We start from the raw sequence: 25,496 nt of genomic DNA on the forward strand, positions 1-25,496 counted from the left end.
GTGAAGTTTCCACAGTCTGTGTTGATTTGGGGAGCCATGTCATCAGCTGGTGTTGGTCCACTGTGCTTCATTAAGTCCAGGGTCAACGCAGCCGTCTACCAGGAGATTTTGAAGCACTTCATGCTTCCTTCTGCAGATGAGCTTCATGGAGATGCTGACTTCATTTTCCAGCAGGACTTTGGCACCTGCCCACACTGCCCAAAGTGCCAAAACCTGCTTCAATGCCCATAGAATTACTGTGCTTGATTGGCCAGCAAACTCGCCTGAGAATCTATGGGGCATTGCCAAGGGAAAGATGAGAGACAGGAGACCGAGCAATGCAGAAGAGCTGAAGGCTGCTATTGAAGCATCCTGGTCTTCCATAAGACCTCAGCAGTGCCACAGGCTGATAGCATCCATGCCACGTCGCATTGAGGCAGTAATTGATGCAAAAGGGGCCCAAACCAAGTACTGAGTACATGTGCATGCTTCTACTTTTCAGAGGTCCAATATTGCTCTATTTGCACTCCTTGTTTTGCTGATTTCATTTAATATTCTAATTTTCTGAGATGGTTAAATTGGGGTTTTCATCAGCTGTACGCCATGATCATCACAAATATAACAAATAAAAGCTTGACATATCTTGCTTTCATGTCGTGAGTCTATCTCATATATTAGTTTCACTTTTTCAGTTGAATTACTGAAATAAATGAACTTTTCCATGATATTCTAATTTTCCGAGTTTGACCTGCATATTATCAACTCTAGATAGTTTATTCTGCACGATGAGCAATGGAGAAATCAACAATTCTCTCATTTGATTTATTTCTATTTATTCTCCATATTGCCCTGTAACAGTGAGGAAGAAAGCATGTTCTCCAATAAATGAGAGCATGTGTTGCGGTGTGGGCCACCAGGCCAGGCCTCTTGTTGCCAGGCAGGTTAATAGTTGTTGCCTGGCATCATTATTGGGTAACCGGGTTGCTGGGGCAAATTGTATGTTGCAAATTGGGTGGGTGGGACCATAGTCTTTAAATATTGGTGCACTCTGGTTTCTCTTTCTCTTTGCAGAGTGCATCGGATCACCCGCCCGCCCGCCCTCTTTTCCGGTTGACCTTGCTTTGCCTGTCATGGGGTCGTCTGCCTTGGCGCAGGGGCCTAGTAGGAATTTTGCCATTTGGTGATTGGCTGTGCCATTTGGTTTTTGCCTACTACTCAGCAATTCGTCACAACTTGTAAGGTTGTGGTTAGGCATTGGTTATAATATGCTGGTGGTGGAGGGGTCAGGTTAGGCCGTGCCTGCCCCTCCCGTTGCGCTGAAGGGAATTCCGTTAAAGGAATCCTGGGGCTTGCCATGATTTCGTCCAATCCCTGTCATGGGACCAGGGCCGCCCAATCCCTGTCATGGGAATCCTTGTCATAGGACCGGGCAGGCAAGCTTTCGGGGAGTTGATGGGGTGAGCGGCGTGGGTCCGACGCTTAGCTCAAATGATCCCCAAGATACACTTTCCCTTCTACTGGCTACCGATCGGACCTCGGGATGTCAGTTCTGTCCCAGGCGGGGGGACAGATAGTCATAACCAATGTCTAAACAACCACTCACTGATTTTGTATTTAATAAAGTTGTGGCCAAAATAGTGCCCAAAAACCAAAACTAAATTACGTGTTATTGTGTGAAGTTATTTGCGGGGTGGCCTGGGGACCTACACACGCAACTCCATTTTTAAAACATCATTACCATATTAACATATCTGGAAAACAGCTAACTTGATCACAAACTTTCTTATCTCTTTTTGTTGCTTGTCTGGTGGGTCTCATTGTGTCTATTTAAAAAAAAAATCTTCCTGTGTTCATATTGCTTTACTGCTTGCTCTCTTGATCTAAAAATAAAGTACCCCATATGTGTATCCGATTATCATGTTCATTCTTTCCCTTAAAATGCAACATGAGAGCTAAAGTCAAACCGTGCTCTGGCAGAGGAAAATTTGTTTTTTAGACCACATTATGCATTGTTTCAGGAACCCATTTATTTAATTATTTTGAAGCTGTGGTTGGTCATGATATGTGTCACACGATGCAGATGTGCTTTTGCCAAAATCAAAAGCCTCAGAAGAGCCCAAAGTGGAGAGCTTTAATTTGTGGTGTAGTGGTTAAGAGTGGTAGACTTGTAATCCGGTGAACCGGGTTCGCGTCTCCGCTCCTCCACATGCAGCTGCTGGGTCACCTTGGGCCAGTCACACTTCTTTGAAGTCTCTCAGCCCCACTCACCTCACAGAGTGTTTGTTGTGGGGGAGGAAGGGAAAGGAGAATGTTAGCCGCTTTCAGACTCCTTTGGGTAGTGATAAAGCGGGATATCAAATCCACTCTTCTTTTTCTGCTTCTTATGGAATAGGATACCCCTATGTTCAAATCCCTGTGATGGAATGAGTGCCCTTTGCTCGGTCCCAGCTCCTGCCAAAAAGTGCAAGTAGATGAATAGGTACCACTCTGGCGGGAAGGTAAATGGTGTTTCCGTGCGCTGCTCTGGTTTCTGTGTCCCGTTGTGCCAGAAGCGGCTTAGTCATGCTGGCCACATGACCCGGAAAAACTGTTGGCGGAAAACATCGGCTCCCTCAGCCTGTAAAGCGAGATGAACGCTGCAACCCCAGAGTCATTTGCGACAGGACTTAACTGTCAGGGGTCCGTTACCTTTTTCATTGGAGAAATGTTGGAGGCTATGAACAACTGGGGTGGAGGGTAAACTTTGGTGATTCCAATCATCAGCATACAGCTCCTTTCTGTGTATTGTTTCTTGTAAAGTGCGACGGAATGATGGGATCATGTATACTTGTCAAAACTGACTATCCTATAAGCGGATTCTGTAGTTATTTATGGATTATTTATTTATTTGCCCTCCTCCCCGCTTTTTTCAAATTGTACTTTATTAGCATCACGCACTAAGAATCTGAGGTAGGGGAAAAAATGAAATTATTTTGTTAGCATCACATTCTCCTTTTGCCTCCACATGGGCTTTTTTATATATATTAACTTTGCCACATAAACTCCCCCTGCCCCCCCCCCAGCTAAGCTGTGGTGAACTCCCTAGCTATAGCTCTGACACTTATGGGGCCTGTCAGCACATGTTGGAGAGCACTCACACTTTTTGTGTGTGATTTGGCTCTCCCCCCCAACACCCACAAAGCAGGCTCTTCATGTCAAAAGGAGAAGGAGAAAAAAACCAACCCATTTTGAGGCATGACATTTTCCTCATGACAGTCTGCCTCTGAACTGCACTTGCTGCCGCGGTGGTTAAAAGCCTTACAAAGAGAGTCTAACAGCCAGTGGCCAATCGAGATTGTGCAAGCCACATCTGCTATGGATGAAACACGCGCGAGGGAGAATAAGGACTTGGAGGAAGACTGGATAAAAGGGCTACGACGGGAGCCTAGCTGGCAGGTCAGTGATATAAAGGTGTCTGTGAATGCTTGGAAGTATGCTGTTATGTCTTAAGTGCCAGTAATCTCTAAACTTTGCAGGCTAAGTACAAATGAAATATGCTTCGTTGATTTGCAGCTCAGCAGTTTGCGGAAGCCGATTCGCAGGGAATCAGTGATCATTATGTTTTCATTGTCTTGGGAAGAATGGCTAGGCGATTCCAAATCTGTTTAGTTCAAATTGCAGGGGTTGGGGGTGGGGATAAGCAAGGTTTTGAAAATCTGTAGACATTTCTAAATTTATACTTCCCTTAATAATGCTACTTACATTAACAAGCTGCAGGTGTGCTCTGCACTGTTAAAGGAAATGCACGGAGCTTTTTCTCTCTCTTCTTGTGTAGTTGCAAGTTTATTGCATTATAAAAACAGAAAGCAACACCTGTCACCCTTTTGCTTCCACGGTGTCATAGTAATTTGTAACAATGAGTTTTGTTTTGTTTTCTTTTAACCTCGTTTAATGATGTGACCCTTCCTTTTAAAGCACGGTACATGCTTGCCTTATTATACCGGGCTAATAGCAGTTTTGCATGCATTCATTCCCTCCCTCAAGGCAAAGGCAGTTTTCATTTAGGTGAGCACTGCAAGGCAGTACTGTTTACACTCCGAAATACCTGTTTCAAATTTGCGGAATTAGATATTTCCATTTTGTAAGCCGATAAATGAAATCCTCTGCTAAGCACCACTGAGTGGCTTTGATTGCTCTTTACATTACATCCTACACAGCATATCTGCACTTTTTTTCCTGCTCTGGTGCATTTTAATTAGACAATCAACAATATTGAAGAGATATGTCACACGGTAGTTTCTCCCTTCTTTTGGCACTCCTCACAAGCTGTGTTTTTTGGGGGGGATTGCTGCTGTTAACAGATTCTGATAAAGTGCTAACACAATCTCTTTCTGTCACGAGAAATTGCTCAAAAGTACAGGGCTAGTAAAGATTGCCACACGCGACAAAATCCTTTCCCCCCCTCAACGAGAAGGAAATGTATATATTTCAAATGTACCAGATTCCCCCCGATTTCACACTGAGAAAGAGAACCATAACAGTAATCGGTGCTACTGTAGAATGACCTTGGTTGTACTGGGTGTCATCCAACACTTTGGAATAATACACAGAACAGAACTTAACGTTCATATAGTGCTGTGAGAGAAATGCTTGGTGGATTTTAGCCACTAGGAGATTTGGATATTAATAATAAAAAATGAATGTTTTGATTTCACTTTATATAAGGTCGTGCAACACTGCCCTGTCCTAGAGTTCAAGGGCATCTTCTGAGAATTGTTGAGAGAGTACTGTTTAGTGCTGTGCTGAAAATGTATCCTGTCCTCCCCCCCAGCCATTATCCATCTATTAATGAAAAAAGAAATGGTGTTTTAAAATGATCAGATTTGGTGAAATTCTTGTGGCTGGGTTCAGGGTTGATGTTACACTTGCTCTACTTAGAGGTGTTTGTGAGTGCCACGACTTCTACAGAACATCTCACCAGTAGTCTCAACTTCATCCTGCCCAGATTCCACCAGTTGGGTTTTAGTACCCATGAGGAAGACATCAGGACAGAACTCCGCTGGGCCTTTTTATGGTCAGGGTGAGCAGGCAAGGAGGTTGCAGAGTGCTAAATACATTGGTACCTCAGGTTAAGTACTTAATTTGTTCCGGAGGTCCGTACTTAACCTGAAACTGTTCTTAACCTGAAGCACCACTTTAGCTAATGGGGCCTCCTGCTGCCGCCGCGCCGTCGGAGCCCGATTTCTGTTCTCATTCTGAAGCAAAGTTCTTAACCTGAGGTAATATTTCTGGGTTAGCAGAGTCTGTAACCTGAAGCATATGTAACCCGAGGTACCACTGTAGATGTTTACTGGATAGGAATAAAAAAGCACCTCTCTTACGACCTAATCCCTGCACCAGCCAAAATTCTGAAGACACTCTCAGGTGCCCCCCAAATGAGGCAGGGAAAAAATGGAAACAATTTGCAGAGCAATAAAACTTTTGAGAAATTGGAGGTCAAGTTTCAGCACAGCAAATGCATTGCAAGAATTCTCTAAATAGAGAGTTTTTTCCCCCAATGTTACTGGAGCATGATAATTGCCTCTCACTGGTTGTTTCATTTCACGACAATCTAGTACCATCTGAATCCACTAACCAACATGTCACTGATGGGGACCAGGCGGGCATTTGCCAGCATTTTATTTTATTATATTTTTATTCATTAAATTTGTATACCACCCTTCGTCTGAAGATCTCGGGGCAGTTCGCAGTATGTCTCATGTGATCAGTCTGTGCCATGTGATCACTGGATTTGGGCATTACTGGAGCATTATGGGATGACATATCGGGATGCCATGTAAGAGATAAGAGCAGGAGCTGGGAAGTTCTCTTTTAAAAAATGTGCTTCTTCTATGATCTTATTAAATAGCCCCAAGCAACCTTTGGCCACCACACCATCTTTCACACCCACACACCCGACTGAAACAGTACTGGTTTACCGTAATAAGGTAAAGGTAAAGGACCCCTGACTATTAAGTCCAGTTGAGAACGACTCTGGGGTTGCGGCACTCATCTCACTTTACTGGCCGAGGGAGCCGACGTTTGTCTGCAGATAGTTTTTCTGGGTCATGTGGCCAGCATGACAAAGCTGCTTCTGGCAAAACCAGAGCAGCACACGGAAACGCCATTTACCTTCCCACCAGAGTGATACCTATTTATCTACTTGCACTTTGACGTGCTTTCGAACTGCTAGGTTGGCAGGAGCAGGGACTGAGCAACAGGAGCTCACCCCGTCATGGGGATTCAAACTGCTGACCTTCCAATGGGCAAGTCCTAGACTGGCTCTGCCATTGCTTTTGCACAGCACTGACCTTGGTAAGTCGCAGTAACTCCTCAGCCAAGGAGCATCAGCATCCCTCCTCATCGACTGCTCCTGGTGATACTCTTCTTGTTGTAGTAGTTCTTGTTATTATTTGATGGGTTTGGGGTGTTAGGGGAAGGGTAGTACTTGTCATACTCCTTCTGGGGTTGTTTTTCCACCTTTGGTCCCCACCCTGCACCCAGCACTCCCTCGTCGTCCCTAGAAGCTGTCAGCATGTGACAGCGACCACATCCTGGAAAACAGCTTTGAATGGCCAGCTAAACCAGATGAGTGTAGCCGATGGGTCTCAAACCCTTGTTGAGTTAGGGACTTCCACTGCATGCAAAGACAGTCTTCAGCAGATGGAGCGGACAAGACCAATTGTGGGCCCAATGGCCGATAAGATGGTTTCTACATGTGTTGTAGAGGGAGAAGGAAAACTCTGGTCCTAAACCTCCACTGCCTTGCAGATATCTCTGGGAGAAGGAAAGGCTAAGGAGTAAACCCTAGACCAGTGTTTCCCAACCTTGGGTCTCCAGCTGTTTTTGGACTACAACTCCCATCATTCCTAGCTGACAAGACCAGTGGTGAGGGATGATGGGAACTGTAGTCCAAAAACAGCTGGAGACCCAAGGTTGGGAAACACTGCCCTAGACACATCCAGAGTTGGTGTCCCTGAGACGGTTGTGTGGTGACATGTACACCTCCTTCCAGCAACTCCTACAGCCAAGCTGGCGTCAAACCTATTGCTCTGCTTTCCTTTGGACCACATCAGTGAAGCTGAGAGGGAGGTCTTGTCTTCTGGGCAGCCTAGGACCTCTATGTACACTGCCCAGGCTTTGCTCCAGAGAGGCCACTTTGAAGCTTCTACTGCAGTGGTTTGACTTCACAAGCTGACACAGAACAACTCTTATTGGGCCAATATTTTTAGTCTCTCTCTCTCCCTCTCTCTCTCTCTCTCTCTCTCTCTCTCTCTCTCTCTCTCTCTGTGTGTGTGTGTGTTTGTGTGTGTCTCTTTTTCAGGTGCCAAAAAAGGCAGAATATATTTTTCTTCCCACCTTGCACATACAAGGTCAATTTCTGTTAAAAGTCCCCAGATATGTCAGTCTGACTCTAGATGATGCAAAATGTGAGAATCACTTACATAAATAGGATTGGAAAATATATAGGTCAAAAAGTCCCAAGAGATGAGAAACATCCTAATCGCGGTGGCTTGTCAGTGCAGCAATTTCTCCTGCTGACATGCTGAGATCTCAAATACTTGCAGTTTTCTTCTCAGGTCATGTTTCAGTTTGTTATCTGCTTCTGGACCACCTGTGCCCTGGGTTTATTTCTTAGTTTCTGTGGAATTCTAAAAATGGTTTCCACAGAGAATGACAGACACAAATGAAATCTAAAATATTAATATTGGATAATTAATTACATCACAAACACACTGGATAAGCTTTTGTTTTGTAGGTTTCAACCATTCAGTTATTGTGAAAAGTTACTTTTCCCTTTTACAGTTACTATGCTGTATTTGAAAGAAATTAATCACCTTTACATTATATTTAAATTAGTGATGCGTAGAACCTGCCCCATTCCCAAGAAATCTCCCCAGTTTTGTTGTGCTTTCTCTTGAAATTTATCAAATATTTAAAATGAGGAGCCCTCAGATTCACCTCAAATTTCACTTCCTGAATTTTGTTTACCAAAGATCCTAACTGGAAAGTTTTGTGACCAAAAAAGAAAAAGAGCTGAAATACAATCCTGTGAGCATCAAGGATGTTTAAATCCAATATACTTCAGTAGGATTTAAAACAATCCAAGCATATGCCTCGTTGCAGCCCTTACATGTCAAAGATGAAATTAGTTGGCTCCCAGCTCTCTGGCAACCTTTTATGTTATGTGGAAAAGTACTAATTTGATAGTACTACAAATATGCTTGTTTATATATGTGAAATTATCCTGTTATACAACACTATCGTTTTTGATATAGAAGTTATATAAACCATTGAACTAAAGTAATGTGTAAACGCACTTGTTCTGTGGTCTGCATAATCTCTCCTAAAGCTTATAAAATTTCTGTTCTTAAATTAATAAGCATTTAGCCTAAAGGAACTCTTCTCCTGTATTCAGCGTGACTTAAAAAAAGAAAGGCAAAAACTTTAAGCTACTAAAGTTTGGATTTAAGACAAGTTGGTTTTCTTTCCCTCAAGAAAGCAAATGCCACTTTCATTTGAAAGCAATGAATGAATAAACTGCACACAATTCAGTCTAAGTGAAGCACTTTTAAGTACAACTGAATTCAGTGGAATAATATACTAAACTCTGATTGAAATGACTGGGATTTTAGTCAAGTTTATTAGCAATAACCATATACTTTAAGAACAAATTCAGTCTTCCTGGTGGTTCAACAGGTTGCTTCGTAGTCAATATTTCATATATGTAATACTGTACAGATATTCACATAATATATTCACATATAACCAAAGGATTCAGAATTCAGATTATTATTAGGAGAGCATCACATTTTGGAAGATGTTGAATAGCATGGTCTTTCATTATCCCTTTTAGATAATGAAACCACAGGTGAATTCTCTCCCCCCCAAAAACAGTGAAATGTCAACAGCTAATCATATATGTGCCTCTTCACTGATCCCAACTGGTTGCTTAGAAATGTATGTTGGGGGATTATAGATTTAAACCTAAAGTTGTAAGCACCAAAGCTTTGGGGAAGTGCAGAGGAAGTGCAGAGGAAGTCCCATTGCACAGGCAGAAGTCCTTGCACTAATGCAGCCTTTCTTCAACTTGGGTCCCCAGATGTTGTGGGACTACAACTCCCATCATCCTTGACCACTGGTCCTGGTAGCTAGGGAGGATGGGAGTTGTAGTCCAACAACCTCGGGGGGCCCAAGTTTGAGAAAGGCTGCACTCATGGGATGACTTGATCAGATACAACCATAGGTTAGTTTCAGTTGAAATAAACAGGACTTAACTCACCTCACTTGTTCCATGGATTTCAGTAGGACCCAAGTTCCAGCTAACTTACTCTGGTTGCAACCAAATATGTCTTATACTCCTTCTTGGCCTAAACCAAACCTTGTTAGAATTGTCATCCATCCCCATCTACTCTTCTACAGTGTTTTCCCCACCCACACATCTCATTACATGGTTCATTAGCTTAATGCGCCTGCCGTTTCTGCAATCTTGGATATCCCCATTGTTCTTAAAAAGTGAGACTACAGAAATAGCTTCTCACTGTGCCAGGCATCCTTTGTTAGGGCTGGATTCTGGTTTTCTATACCAGCTAGTTAAAATATAAGAGTTCCATCATTAAATGAACAAAAATGATAGGCATCTTCTAGAACGCTGAAACTCCCTTCACCACCAGCCCAAACCATATGAATACTGAAGTAAGTAACTACAGAATTACTTACATGAGTATTTTTGTATGTCTTTCAACATATTCATTTCTCTTTTCAGTTTCCATTAAATGGGAGCTGCATCTGTTTAATGCAACTCAGATAACAATATGGCCTCACATGCTCCCTGTTGAAGATGTAAAAAACCTACCTTGTAGATATGCCACAGTTTTTTTCATCTTTAGTGCGGTGACGAGACATTTGATAATAAGGATGTATTCCATTTACTGCTGCTTCCTAACCTGATAATTTCTGCTCTTTTCACACGATGTAAAAGCCAGTTCTGGAAATCTAGTGGAAGTTTAGCACACATTTCCATGAAAAGAAAAAATCTGTTTGCAGCCCCATTCACTCCCCAAATCATGGCAGTCTGGGGGTGGGAACAGAGTCACAAATTTGCATTAAAAGGTGGCAACATGTCTAGCGATGTCTGTGGTTGTTTCACACCACGGCCAGTGATGCGAATGAAATTTAGCATGACATGTCAGTATATCAATAAGGAAGCCACAGTTCCTTAACACAACAGGTAATGAAACCTGGATATAAGTGTTCACATAACCAGGAAAATGAATGCAATAATCGACACATTTGAATATACCCTAAGAGATGTAGATAATTCAATACTGTAAAGTGGGGTGGTACATAATGGCATGAGCAAGTTTTCTCTTATGATCACTGTTTTTGGGAGGTTTTCATTGGTCTGTTTTTTGTTTTAAAGCAAAACCCCAGGACAGCCTTATGAATCGTACAATTTTTGCTCTGCGCTCTCAAGCAGTTGTGATCTAAATATATTTATTCTTTTGAAAGGACAAGGTCAATTATTCTTAATGTATTGCCAGCTGCAGAAGCATTTGTGCAGTTTTTATTTATACTATTGATTTATAAGGAGGCTTTTTAGTTAAACTAGTAAAGAAGTCAGATCGGGGTCTTTTATTTTGAAACGTCTTACACTGGGACTTGGCTATAAAACATGGCTTTACTCTCATATGAACATATACATACAATCACCCCAGCCCTCTGAGCAATCCATTTCATCACATCATTTTCAAAAGTGATCACTGTTGACTGTCTTTGGAAATGCTTAGGGCTTTTGCTATGTAGCCACATTTTTTTATACTAGCAAAAATATACAATATTAAAATGATTTTCAAATCCCTCCAAACCAAGTTCCATTTAAGAGGCGGTTGGATATTACAATTAATTGCAACCAATCAGATATGTAATAATTTGTGAGTCTAACAGGTGGCCATTCATTTTGATGTTTTCACGGGGACCATATGTGAGCTATATATGGGCGCACTGTTCCACATGCAACATCTTCTTTGGATGTTACAAAGCGATTCTGCCAGCAGAATGCACAAGTTGCTGTATATTTGGTTGATACTGTTTGTTTGTGAGGTTTAAGTGAGACTTGGAGTGCTTTGAGACACAGGTTGCTAATATGCAGTGCAACAATCTTTCCTATTAGGCTACCTTTCTGCCATGATAAATTGCACTCTGGATAGCAGCATTTACTGTAAGCATGTACTAGCAACAGAACTGGGCAAATAGTTATTTAAGGAGAAGTTCCTGTTAGAATGCAGTTGAAAGTTAAGGGCACTCAGGCCCAATTTCACTTTAATTACTTGCTCATGCACCGCATATTCACACTTTCTCAAGTATCACCTTGACTTCTTTTGCCTTCCATAGGTCTGTGTTGTCAGTGTATGGCAAATGAAGGGCAGGCATGTGTTCTATGGAACAAGAAGGCTTCCAGGTGGAGCATTATTGGGGGAATTGGTGCTGCTGCTGCATGCAAGTTTTTCATCCTGCTTACCTGATACCTGACATCATCATCATCAAAATGTGCGCCTATACTTTTTAAAATGTTTAATTCAGATTTTCTCTGGATTTTTTATATATTATAAAATGTACCACAAAACTTATCACTTATACAATCTTTTTAGACTTCCATCAGCACCTCTGATGATCCACCTTTTTAACCACTTCTTATGCATTTCTTAACTTTATATTGCCTTTACATCTCTTAAAAAATCATCCTTCCCCTTCTCCATCTTTGCAGTACTTCCAATAATACTCCTCACAAAACTTCTTGCAAACCTACAAACGTTGTCTGATCTTCACAAATACTTTTCAAGTAGTCTGTAAATTTACTCCAGTCTTCCGTGAATTTATGGTCGCACTGGTTTCGAATCCTTCCTGTTAGTTTATCTAGTTCTGCATAGTCCATTAACTACATTCTCCATTCTTCAATCGTTGGTAATTCTTCTTGCTTCCATTTTTGGGCCAGTAATATTCTTGCTGCTGTTATTATTAAATAAAGCTTACATTCCTTTCTATTTATATCACTCCCCACAATGCCCAGTAAAAATGCTTCTGGTTTCTTTAGGAATGTATATTTCAACAGATTTTTTCATTTCATTATATATCATCTCCCAGAAGCATTTCACCTTTTTATATTTCCACCACATGTGATAAAATGTTCCCTCTTTTTCTTTACATTTCCAACAATTATTACTAACTTTATACATTTTCGCTAACTTGACAGGAGTTATATACCATCTATACATCATTTTCATCACATTTTCTTTTAGGGCATTGAATGCAGTCAATTTTAAACCTTCTTTCTATATTTTTACCCAATCACTCAGCTGTATATTATACCCAAAATATTTGGCCCAGTGAATCATAACCGACTTAACCTCCTCGTCCTCCAAATGCCATTCAAGCAGGAGTTTATACATTTTAGACAAAATGTTAGAATCAAATTTTCTCTGGATTTTTAAAGGTGTAGCCCAGAGGTGCAGAAATCCCTGCAACATGCTCAGAATGGGCAGAAAGGTACCAGAGGGTAGGGTGCTTTGAGGAGACGGGCCCCAAAACATAAAATGGGATGGTTCCATCAAAGCTAATCACTCGTGTCCAGGAAACAGCAGGATGCTGTGTGGGTGGTCGTGTTTCGGCTGTGCACATGGAAGGGATCTACTTGCACTTCTTTGTATCAGATTCCCCACCACCACCAACACATTCCAGGTTCATGTGAGAACAGGACACTCACAACAAGTCTCTTGCTCCCTTTCCCCATGTCACTAGTACAGTGGTACCTCGGGTTACAGACGGTTCAGGTTACAGACTCCGCTAACCCAGAAATAGTACCTCAGATTAAGAACTTTGCTTCAGGATGAGAACAGAAATCGTGCGGCCGTGGTGCGGCAGCAGCGGGAGGCCCCATTAGCTCAAGTGGTGCTTCAGGTTAAGAACAGTTTCAGGTTAAGAACGGACCTCCGGAACGAATTAAGTACTTAACCCGAGGTACCACTGTATCAATATTAGTTAGGTACAAGGGTGTCATAGGTAAGACAAAACACTGTCACGTCGTTTGCAAAATGAATGGGGTGGAATAACATAACAGCAATATAATTGACATACCGTATTTTTCGCTCTATAACACGCACCCTACCATAACACACACGTAGGTTTTAGAGGAAGAAAATCCGTAGACATGCCACCCATAGGCATTTCCTCCATAACACGCACAGACATTTCCCCTTACTTTCTAGGACGAAAAAAGTGAGTGTTATGGTGCAAAAAATACGGTAATTTCACCACAGCAGACAGTGAGATGAATAGCATAGTTTTGGGTTGGAAGAGGAGCTGCAGTGAAACAGAAACAGTTCTGCATACAGGGAACTCAAGCAGAATGGAAGATGATGCCTTCTTACACCTGTAGCCACAAGAGAGAATGCCCTGTTCTTTGCCTCTCTTACCATTGGTACACCTTTTCCATTTAGAGGGTTGTAAATAAACTCCAGGGGAAGTGATGCTTAGGTTCTCTCATTCCACATACAATACTTACGCCTGTTATGTGCCTAGCGCTTGAGGATCATTAGGAAAGAGCACTTGCTGACTCCAGACTTTCAGTAGGTTTGGGTTTTGTGTGTAAATTTTTACATCCTGCTTTAAACCCAGAAGTGGTTTTCATATTTTAAAAATATCCCCACAGAAAAATTAAATTCAAAGACCAATGGCAGGAAAAGAAGCAACATAGCTTTCACAAGGCACCAGGACCATTCGTCAAAAAGCCCTGCTCTTGTCCTTGCACATCCTTTTGTATCACTCATAGGCCAAGGCAGCAGTTCTTCTTGAGAAGCTCTGGGGATAGGGTGCCAGGGATGAGGAGGGCTGTTTTTCCAATTTATCTGGGGTCTGCATTTCCCCCCAAAAGAAATGTAAACAATCCTGTAAAATGAAAGCAAGGTGGATTCTCTGTTTCCTGCAGATGCTTTATTACTAATCTGGTTGTGTGTGTGTGTGTGTGTGTGTGTGTGTGTGTGTGTTAGTTATAATTTATCACATAGGCACATTCATGTATTGCATCTACTCCAAAAAAAATGATATATGTATATATCAAATGTTCCGTCTCTTTGTAGCTTGATTTAGAAATGGCCCTAAAACGAATATTTGTTTGTTTGTTTTTAATTGAGGCACTTCTTTCCATGTAATATATTTGCTTTTCTTAGCATATTAAAACAATATTTGAGGAAAATTGATTTTTAAACTTAATAGCATGGATTATAGAAACTGATAAATCTAAAATTAATAGCTAAGAAAGCAGTCGCTTCAGATGGGATAATTTAGATTTTTTATCATTTATTAATCATAAAAAGTAAACCTGCTCTATTGCTAATTTTAGTTTTTATCAAGAAGATGAATTGTTTGGGCTAATGAATGTATAGATATTCAATGCCAAAGGCATTCGTGGGAATCTGTTAATCATTTAACTGTGTCATGGCATATGCTTCGTCTTCATAAACCAATTAAAAGACAAAACTTCATCCACTAAAATATCTGCTGGTCTTTGTTGCCTAAAGCAAATTAAAACAGCATTTGTTTTAGAACGTGCTCCAATCCAGAGTTAATATCTTTAGGTAAATAATTAAAATGGAGATAGTAATATACAATATATTTTTTTTACATCAAGATTTACAATGTATGCCAGCTTTGGAACTGCATAGAACTCTTCCTAAACTAAGAATGAATTGATTTCTGTCTTTGCTTTATGTTTGTTATAATCATTCAGAGTGATCCATTACCTGTTTACTCAGAATAAAAAGTTTTGAGGAGTACAATGGGATTTATTCTCCAGGAAGTGTTATTTGGATTTCAGCCTTAAAATGGCAATAGAAGAAGCCCTTTCTAGTTAGAAAGCAGCAAACATTTCAGGGTAACACAGAGGAATTCTAGGTTTGGGGAAGCAATAACAGTTCTCCCTTTGACAACGCAAAAACCCCCACCAAAACAATAACAGACCAAAGACTCAGCAGTTATGCAGCAGTCTCTCTCTCTCTCTGTGGCACTAATTGGAACTCACAGGTACAAGACTTTTATCAGATAAAGAAAAACTAATATGGCACCTCCATTCTCACTTAAATATAAGGGAAAGTAGAAGATCAGTTTCCCCATTCCCCCCTCGCAGTGTGGGAGTTTCAAATTTAAAGTTCTAGACCTGACAAGATGCATATTTGCCTTTGAAAAAATTAGCAGCCTTTTGAAAGTGGAGGTGAAATATGCAATAACATTTCTGAGTGAAGGGGAAGGTCTAGAAATGCCTCAGGCATCCAAAAGAGCTAGAAAATCTCCCTGAGTCTTATAAACACCATCACACATGGTTCCGTGATATCCTTCCTGCATTGAGAACAGGTGTAAGAGTGGCAAATGAAAAGGTAAAGGGACCCCTGACCATTATGTCCAGTCGTGGCCAACTTTGGGGTTGCGGCACTCATCTCGCTTTATTGGCCAAGGGAGCCGGTGTACAGCTTCTGGGTCATGTGGCCAGCATGACTAAGCCGCTTCTGGCGAACCAGAGCAGCGCACGGAAACGCCGTTTACCTTCCCGCCTGAGCGGTAACTATTTATCTACTTGCACTTTGGTGTGCTTTCGAACTGCTAGGTTGGCAGGAGCTGGGACCAAGCAACAGGAGCTCACCCCGTTGCAGGGATTCGAACCGCTGACCTTCTGATCGGCAAGTCCTAGGCTCTGTGGTTTAACCCACAGCACCACCCGCGTCCCCTAAGAGTGGTAGTGGTGAGGTATTTTGGAGATGGAAGTCTTGTATTGTGTTCCTGCGCCTGTGAAGGTTCAGGTGTAAAGGAGGAAGTAGAATTTTTCTTCCTGTTCAGGAGTTGCTTTTGTCCATTGTTATAGAACAATAGAGTTGGTATGAGACCCTAGACAACATGGGAGAGAAAGAAGGGATCTGGAATGATTAAGAAAGTTTCTTCTGCAATTAAAATCTGTGGTTATTTAGATCAGTAGTTTAGATTAGACCTGGGATCCACTTTTAACGAAAACATGCAATTGGAGACCCATCTCTTAATCTTCTACCCTATATGCGGGTGGTGGTAGTGCTCCTGTTGCGACCATCTTGGATCAGGCCATGACCCACTGATGGGTCCTCACCTACCAGTTGAAGACCAATGGTTTATATGTTTCACCTAGACAAGGGATGGGGAACCTGTGCTCCCATCAGACCTACCTAACATGGACAGTGGTCAGGGATGATGTGAACTGTTGTCCAACAACATCTAGAGAGGACAGATTCCATATCCCTAATCCAGATTTGATTTAACTCAATATTAGAGATCAGCAGCTGGAGTAGTATGTTCTCTGCAGGCTGCCCCCACAGTTTCTAATCCAGAGGGTGACATAACTGGGATGTGGAAGGCATAGTCTATATAGTACTGTCATTTTGTGAGCCCCAGCCCTCAAAAATTGCTGCCTATTAGAAGATGCTGAAGAACTTTGCCTGCAGACTTGCACCCTAAATGAGGGGTTGTTGCTGTTGGACTCTGAACTCCCATCAGCTGCAGCCAGCATAGTCAGTGGTCAGGGATGACTGGTGTAGTCCAACAACATTGTGTGGAATGGCAAAGGTTTCCCCATCTCTGGTCTATATGACAAAACTAGTCAGCAGACCACCAGAGGAGGAGGAGGGCAGAAGTGAGGTGATTGGCCTACTGCCCAGCACTCTTGTAATGTCAGAGCCTAATTGGTGATCAGGATTCAATACATGCCTTAAGTTTTGCCTATATATACTTGATGCTCTCATCTCCCATTCCAGTCATCTTCGTTCATTACAATCTTTTTGGTATTTGAATATGTGGGTAAAGATTGTTTTTAAAATAAGGAGCTGACAATAAAAGCTCTAAAACATTCCAGCGACAAAATATATGTTTCTTAAATATTTGTGGAAGTGATTTCCCATCTATAAGTTAGCTGTATAAGTGGTATCAAAAGAGCAAAAATATTTGAAGCGATGTAACGGTTACCATTGTGAAGAAAACAGCCATCTGCAATGGCAGATCACATTTGGAGCATCTTTTATTTATTTATTTTTTCTGCTTTTCACCTGCATGTTTTCTTAGAAAAGAACAGTCAGTCTTATCAGATTTAGATTTTTTGGAGTTTGGAGTCTTGTGGGACTTGGTGCTTCGTGTTAGGTCAAGAGTTTTGTCTTTCCAAAAGTGTTTTTGGGTGTATAAAACAACCATAAGGAATAGGAGCATGGCTTGTAACAAGTTACGCTCCCAGTGCTGGCTTGAGCTATCACTCTCTGCTAAAGAGAAAAACACAAAAGCTTTAGGGTTGTGTTTTTTTTCTGGGACTTAAATAATTTTTCAGGACATATTGCCCTAGATTTAACTCACTTCTGGGAATAAGGAAGGGGGAATGGATCCTTCTAACGGCTGTGAGAATGCTGTTGATGTGGAGAGAAGGGAACCAGGTCGTTATGGAGCAATGAACTTGGTTCTAAATGGAGTGTGGAAATGTAAGCCATGGTATACTTCTAAATATGGGAGTCTGGTTGTACACAGAAAGCTTGAAAAGACAGAACGGCATAGAAGGGCAGAGAAATCACAAACTTTGCTCAAAGTGAGGCTTCCCAAGTAAAGAGTGAAACTATCTGAACACATCCAAAGGTTGGCAAAGTAACTTAAAGGTCATATTTTTATTATACTTAATAAGAGGAAAAGGAGTGGAGTTGGAGAGGTGGGAAATGAGATTTCTGAGCTGAAAGTTCACAAAGGAACGGTTTTTGCTCAAATCTGAGAGTGTCCCCCAAAATAGGAGTCCCTGAAATAGAAGCCTCTTCTCCAGACTTTTTTAATATATAAAGGGAGCATGATTTTCACCATCAGGAAGGGTAGCATTCAACTGCTACCCTTTCACCAGTTCCGGGAGCATAATGTGACTGTAACTGAGGCACCATGCAGGGAACAAAATTGCAAAATGCTAAAGGAAGAGCTCCCAAGTTCCTGCAAGGGGTTAATCTCTTTGTTCAAATTGGGCTGAGGACAAATGCATGCTACAAATACAGTGTGCGTGCATGTGTGCACATGCATGTTCAAAATAGCAACTGCCAGGGAAGAGGAGTGGTCTGGATTGGGATCATGGTGTAGGGAAAAAAGGGCTGAACTCTCCATGTCATTTCCTTGCCCCAAAAGCCCCCTGAAGTTTCTATTTGCTCCTGAAGCTGCCATTTGCTGCAGTGACTTCTCTGGGGCATAATCAGTTTTAGTTGGGGACATGATCCAGGCCTTATCCACACTTAGCTTTTGCCCCATTCTTTCCAGGCAAAGGTCTACACTTTAAAGCTGTGTCCAAGTGCTCCCTGCCCTCTTTTTATTTTGCCCTCGAGCTTTCCTTGCGAAAACCTGTTCTTTAAAGCGGAATTGGAGCAAATGGACATTTGGGTTTTCTGTGGGTTGCCATTTTCTCCGATTGAGCTGTAAAGAGTGAGTTTTTGCCGGGAAAGTTCAGAAGCAAAAGAAAGGGTGCTTGGACATGGAGCTTTAAAGCACAGACCATGCCTGCAAAGAGTAGAGGAAAGGTAAATGTGTGTTGGCCCTCAGGGAAGGGGTTATCTAGTTCTCCTGACCTTGATTTGCTCTGCCTGGGCTTGTTAAGAAAATCAAAAAAAGAATTATGGGAGAGATGATTATGTGATTAACATTGCATCTAGTTTGAGGTGTAGAATAAGGACTGCGTATGAGGCACATAATGAGGGACTAATCCTTCTGTTTCCTGGCTATGCTGGAAGACACTTGGGAAGTTTCAGAGGAACAGATTGAATTCCCATGGCTGCCAGTTGCCTAACCCTGTCTATCTGATTAGTTGGATTGCCTTCAGTGCACCAAGAGTGATGAATAGTGCCATGAAGAACAGTAGTGAGAGATCTGAAAGAAACAGTGGGTTATAGAGAATAAATGAAATCACCTTTTGCTCTCCTGAACAGAACACCCGCTCCACACCTTGTTCCATATCAGTAAACAGCGACGCCTTGAAACATCTCTGCTTTGTGTTTATATTAACATTTAAGAACAACTCCTTCCTTTTTTGGTCAGAGCAATGTATTCACAGATAGCTTTTCATCACTCTGTGCAGAACCTTTAGCAACCCAGGCCCTCCCCACTCCCCCCCCCCCCAGATACTTTGTATAAATTCTGAGTGAATACCTATATACCACGAATAAGGTTAGGAGATCTGCAGCTACTTAAAGGTCAGGAAAACATTGAATTAAGCGGCCCATTTTATGCTCCCAGACACGTAGCCATGATAAATTTTCTGCAGTACATTCCTGCAACTTCAATAGACACCATTTCTTCAATAATTCACTACCCTTTAAAAGCTTTATTTTTCTTCTGGTTTTGACAGTCTTTTGCAGGACCTGCGCTGGACTTCCAAGATCAGTTGAATTGAAGAACAAATGGTGTTAAAGCTTTTATGAAAGCCAAGAAGGAAGCTGTTTTCAGGATTTCACCTTTCCTGAAGCCTGTGGCATACAGACTGGCTCAGTATCATTCTGGCCTTTAGCTGTTTGCTTGTCTCATTTTTATCCAAGGTTTCCCACACACACACACCCTTAAACCCCTTCAAATCAAATGTTTAAGTGTGAAACCAACGTGGAGAGATTCTCAACCTTTATTAGCCCGAGTATTCACTGAGAAAATGTCATCCGTACCACGAGGCTCCTCATCACACATTGACCTCCCAGCTTTTGTTTGTTGGAGTAAAGTCGGCAGAAGCAAATTGGCTGGCGCTTTTCAATGGAGACTTGTTTCCAGTGGCTTCTGCCAGATATTGTGTGGGTTGCCAAATTAGAATTGATTTCTCAATAAAATGGACTTCAACATCCCCAGCATAATCTGAGGCAGAAATGACAAAACCTTCCTCATTCAGTTTTTCACTCTGTTTTGGTCTTGGATATTTTTCCGTGACTGTTTGCTGCTCTCTTCCTGGTATCGCTACCCTGCTCCACAGGGTGGGAAGTTGCTGTTGCTTACTATTATTATCATCTCTCCTGTAAACAGACCAGCTCCCAGAGTAAAAATAAATGGCAGGAACCTATCGTGAGGAACTTACAGTCTAAAATTTGACAGTATTTGTTGGTTGGTTTGGTTTTTTTATAAATAAAGTTTGCATTTGAGGAACTTCAGTAATAGTTGCAAGGTAGATATAAGAAATTAGATTTATTAAGAATAAGTTTAATTATGATAAAAGTGCGTATTGGCAATAAGTAATATGAATTTGAAATATGGAATAGACGGAAGGTTGGTTCTTTAGTGTTAAGACCAATAGATGTTTTATTGTTTGCTAAGAAAATTATGTGTCTATGGTTGTGTGCAATTTGTGTATTTGTATTTATTTGTTGGTTTGTTTTATTAGGTCTCTTACCCATCCGTTTTATTAGGTCTCTTACCCATCCGTTTATGATAGGGTACAACAGTTTTAAAAATACAGTTATAAAACAAATGTAGCTGTTACAACCAACAGATTTTATTTATTTATTTTTTAAAAAACATTCCTATATAGAAAAACCATACAAATATTTAAAACCAATTCCACATATAACAGTTAAAACAGTTCCAATAGAGAAAAGGGGAGCAGGAGAAGGTAGTGCAACAAGATATGAATATATCCAAATGTGTTTACATGTAGCTTTCTTTCTTATGTACTTTCTCCTTCCTCACAACCAGGCCATGCTACAACCCTGTGAGGTGCATTAAACTGAGAGATGGCTGGCCCAGTGCATTTGGCGGTTTAGTGCTGGGTATTTGAACCTGGGTCAGATTCACACTGTTGTACTGGCTTTCCAGTGAAGATTAATGGGTTAATCCAATAACTTCCCAGAGAATGTGGTTTTGACGAAGAACAGAGTTGTAGAAAGACAAAAGATTGAACTGCAAAGCTAATTCTGAGTTTAGGGCGCAGCAAGGGTGAGTCGTGAGAGTCATGTAATGGAATAAGAAATATTTGGGCAACTGAGGATGGTGGAGTTGGAGGAGTAGAAAAGCTCTTCTTTTGTTTCTAGAGTTTTGTTCCTAGAATTCCAGGTCATTATAGGGAATGGGAGATTCGTGGTGTGTGCCAAGAGGTACAATAGGAATAAAGCCTCCATTTACTTTATACTAGAGATGTAAAACTGATGTGAAGCAAACGAAACAACTCACATTGATTTCTCACTTTAGTTTCACATTGATCATGTTCATGTTTCTCTTCAATTCTTTCCCATTTCCCCATTAGTTTCATATAAGAGGCCTTTAATTTGCAAATTGATACTTTTCTGGACCACATTACACAAAGTCCAAAGGGAAGGGGAAACTGGAAGAGCTGGTAAAACAGACCAACTCTCCAAACGGAAACAAAGAAACATTAGTCCACCATCAGTGATCCTGAGAGGTTCTTAACCTACCTTTGCTCAGTTAGTCTCACTATCTTGTCTTTCTATAGTACTAGTTCAGTGGGTCCAAAATTATGCACAATTTAGTTACGTGATCACAGCCTTGTGTTCTTCGTCAATAAATAATTATCGTATTTTTTGGTGTATAAGATGCCCCCTATTTTTGAGAACACCAATTTCCTGAGCTTTATTTTTTTTTGGGGGGGGAGCCTGAAAATCACTCACCATATTGACAAACACTGCCTATCGCGCGCATCACAACAGCCACAAACCGTCTGCCTGATTGCCACCAGCAGACGGCAAGCGCACACACAATTGACACTGCATAAGTCAAACAACGATAGCCCTTGACGCATCCAACAATCACCAGCTCTATTGTCACGGCAGCAGCCAATCCAAAGCAGCCCTTGGCACAGCAACCAATCACCCACCAAATCGCCGCTGACAAGCTCCTGCTCACGGCTGCAAACAATCTCTGCATTATCCTTGTATAAGACGAGCCCTAATTTTGAACACTGTTTTTGCGTAAACATAGCTAGTCTTATACATGGAAAAGTAAGGTAAATAGGAAGGTGGTGGGAGAGTTGGGAAAAACTGTCAGAAGGGGTCATGCCAAGAACTCAAGAGAGGTTCCAGAGCCCTTGTGCGATCTTCCCAGAGGCCTGAAAGCAAGGCAGAGTGCTTTAAGAAAGCTCTTTCCACACAGGAAAACCCAACACAGAAAGAGTGTATGAAGCCCTCTGCCTTGCTTTCTGGGCTCTGGAAATATTGCACAGGGGCTCTGGAAGCACCCGCAAGGCAACCTAGATCTCACCGGCTTTGGACAGCTTAGGATGGTCACGTGGTGTGTGGACAGTTTCAGGGGTCTTTCTGACTCTACACAATTTTGTCTTTGGGCATGGACCATGGAATGTAACTCGTGTGTACGTTTTGGACCTACTGTAGTAATGCCACTGTGCCTGTGCATTTTTCTTAATTACCTGTATAAGTGGGGATCATTTGTCCAGTTTGTCTCACACGTCAAAGATCTGATCTTTGTGAAGGGTAGTGGAGTGTCTGAAAAGTTTGTGCCTTTTAAATACAAAACATGAGACTTACTTGCTGGAGAACACTTATCAATTTTTAGGGGGGGGGGCTAAATCCTAGAAATTAATAAGTGGTAGGATTTTGATTAGTTGGGGTATTGAGGGGAGTATTGCAGGCCAGTGAAAAAATACAGGCTAAGCTTCCTTTCAAAGCTGGGGGAGGCCTCTCCTGGGATAGAGGCATTGACATGACAAAAGGTGTTTGATGGCCCATCTAAGAGGAATCATGGGCCTGGGGGATCAGAATGTTGCCAGGGTAACTGGGTGTGAAGTAGGAGGAAAGGAGACTCTTTAGCAAGGTGTGCTGGGAAGACGATGGGGGAGAATAAAGGCTGAGATCCATCTTGGGCAGGCTGGCTGAAGGGTGGTTGTGACAGATTCTGTGGGGCATAAGCCCCTCTTGAAATGACCACGCTGTAAGATCTGGACTCCCTCCAGACTGAAGGAGTAAATAGGTGAATAAACCATATTTCTTAAAGCTTTGCTTAAACAGTCTTTGCTGTGTCTCAATTCTCCAAAGGAACACAGACTCTAGGTGAGTTCCTGGAAGCCCCAAAACTGATATCACTTGGCAGAGAGTGGGGACGGCACCCAACTTTTGTAACAATACCATAGATGGGTCTCCACTGGAAGAAATGGAAGCCTGTTAGAATGAAGTCCCTTGGTTCAATCTGCTCAAAATTTGTCACATCATATATGCTGGGGGATTAGTAGAAAGCCTGCAAATAGCATGCCATTTGGATGATAAAAAGCAAAGTTATAGGCAGCGGAAGATAGGCTATGTTTCTGTTGAAATCAATGTGAAAAGTAAAAAGTAGAACCAAAACAAAGGGACAGTGACAAATGTGAAACTAAATCAATTCCAATGAAACCAAAAGAAAGGTGACATGTAGAAGCTGAACTAAAACCTCCCAACCCAGGCGAACATTCCTACCCTATGCTGAGTCTTCAGTGTCCAGATGGCTGCGCCAGAGTCAAGATGAATTGTTCCTTATTTTGCAAAGACAAGGCCACAGGCTCGCAACTGAGGAAGAGGCAAAGCATAAAAAGAACTTTACTTGCTTGTCGCCATATGTCATGGTGAATTCTTAATTTAGCTTAAGTTCCTTTGACATCTGATTCTATGTTACAAGTTCATTATCTGCGCATCCAACTTTATTTCTTAACCTTCCAACTCTTCCCACACAACACATTGCTTTGGGAGCTACCAACCACCCTAATTAAAATCCCTTTCTTTTCCTTTCCTTTTTACAGTAATGGAAGTAATTCTGCTGTGCTCTGCTTTATTGGGTGTTATGCTATCTCTGTCAACTTCCAAACATGAGATTAAAAGCCTGTGAAGCTAGTGAATTGAAAACGTTCCAGTCCAATAAATGATAGCTGGTGGGGCTGCTTTGGGGGCCAGAAAAGTCACATGGATAAGGCTAGCTAAGTCTAGCCCCCAACCTCTGCCCATCTTCTTCCCTTGCACAGAATCAGTGGACATGTAAATATTGTGGCTGTACAAATACTTTGTTTTGGTCGACTGTCTGCTACCCTGTGCACATTTACTTTGGAGCATCTGCCACTGAACTGATTTGGGCTTACTTATGAGTAGACATGGATGTCAGGCATTAATATAATTTAGATGTCAGTAGAAAATGCATGTATCACAAGTAAACCACCATAATAAATGTTAGCCCGTCTCCTGCAGTCAGAACTATAATATCATTTCTATGCATTGCAACAAAGAAGAACTATTTGTGGAACCTTTAAGACTATCAGATTAGATTACAGTGGTACCTTGGGTTAAGAACTTAATTCATTCCGGAGGTCCGTTCTTAACCTGAAACTGTTCTTAACCTGAGGTACCACTTTAGCTAATGGGGCCTCCCGCTGCCGCTGCACCGCCACCGCACAATTTCTGTTCTCATCCTGAAGCAAAGTTCTTAGCCCAAGGTACTATTTCTGGGTTAGCGGAGTCTGTAACCTGAAGCATCTGTAACCTGAAGTGTCTGTAACCCGAGGTACCACTGTAACACATAACTCCCTTCCCCACCACCCTCCACCCACATTGTTTCAGAATTTCCAGAAAAGTATATGTCTCTATGTCTGACAGCACATTCCTTTCGGAGGTAGAATTTAATCTGCAGTTGTGTACACTTACCCATTTAACTCAATGAGAGTTAATTTTGAGTAGACATGTATAGGGTTACACTCCACTAGAATATACTACACCAGGGACTGAACTTCTGTCCATTAAAGCTACACTAAATGCAACAACAAACAAACACATTTATTGTAATATTATATGTACACTCCTATCCATGTCCACTCTGAAGTAACACCCACTGAATTCTATGGGGCTTGCTCCCTGACGCTGGTAAGCATGTGTAAGATAGCATCTCCAAAGGTGCTACACAGGGCAGTTAACAAGGGACCAGTCCTAGGGAAGAAGATTATCCCTTACTGTTGTCCTCTATTACAACATGGAGTAAGGTAGAAAGATATGAAGTTGACCAGGACCTGGGAGACTGGGGTTCAGATCGCCACTCGGCCTTGAAGCTCACTAGGTGCCCTTGGGAAGTCACTGTTTCTCAGCCTAACCCATCTCACTGCATTGTGGTGGGGATAAAATGGATAAGAGGAGAACCACAAATGCTACCTTTTGCTCCTTGGAGCAATGGTGGGATATAAATGCAATATTAAATAAAAGTTCTATCTCCAGCCTGCCTGACGCTTACTGAATGGGTGTTGTGTGGCTTCCAGCAACGGTGTCTCTGAAATTTTTTACACATCACTTGGGAAGACAGGCGAACTAATACCAGTGTACTGGAAGAAGCAAAGACTACCAGTGTTGAAGCAATGATTCTTCAACATCAACTTTGTTGGACTGGTCATGTTGTGCGGATGCCTGATGATCGTCTTCCAAACTATTCCGAACTTAAAAATGGAAAGCATAATGCTGGTGGTCAACAAAAGAGGTTTA

General features: G+C 41.7%; 1 protein-coding gene across 3 annotated transcripts in view; it reads left to right on the forward strand.

Annotated features, from left to right (window-relative positions):
• The window catches only part of PPARGC1A (PPARG coactivator 1 alpha), a 652,154-nt gene that overhangs the window by 296,811 nt on the left and 329,847 nt on the right, over positions 1 to 25,496 (forward strand). Inside the window, exon 1 of one of the 3 annotated variants that reach the window (XM_081924455.1) lies at positions 3,315 to 3,414. The exons of the other annotated variants lie outside the window; for them this stretch is intronic. Coding sequence (XP_081780581.1) covers positions 3,334 to 3,414 — 81 coding nt within the window. The 5' untranslated portion in view covers positions 3,315 to 3,333. Of the gene's footprint in view, positions 1 to 3,314; positions 3,415 to 25,496 lie in introns of those variants that run through there. 3 annotated transcript variants of the gene reach the window in all.

This window comes from Podarcis melisellensis (assembly GCF_964234715.1).
Source record: "Podarcis melisellensis genome assembly, chromosome: 9".
Classification (NCBI taxonomy): Eukaryota; Metazoa; Chordata; class Lepidosauria; order Squamata; family Lacertidae; genus Podarcis; species Podarcis melisellensis.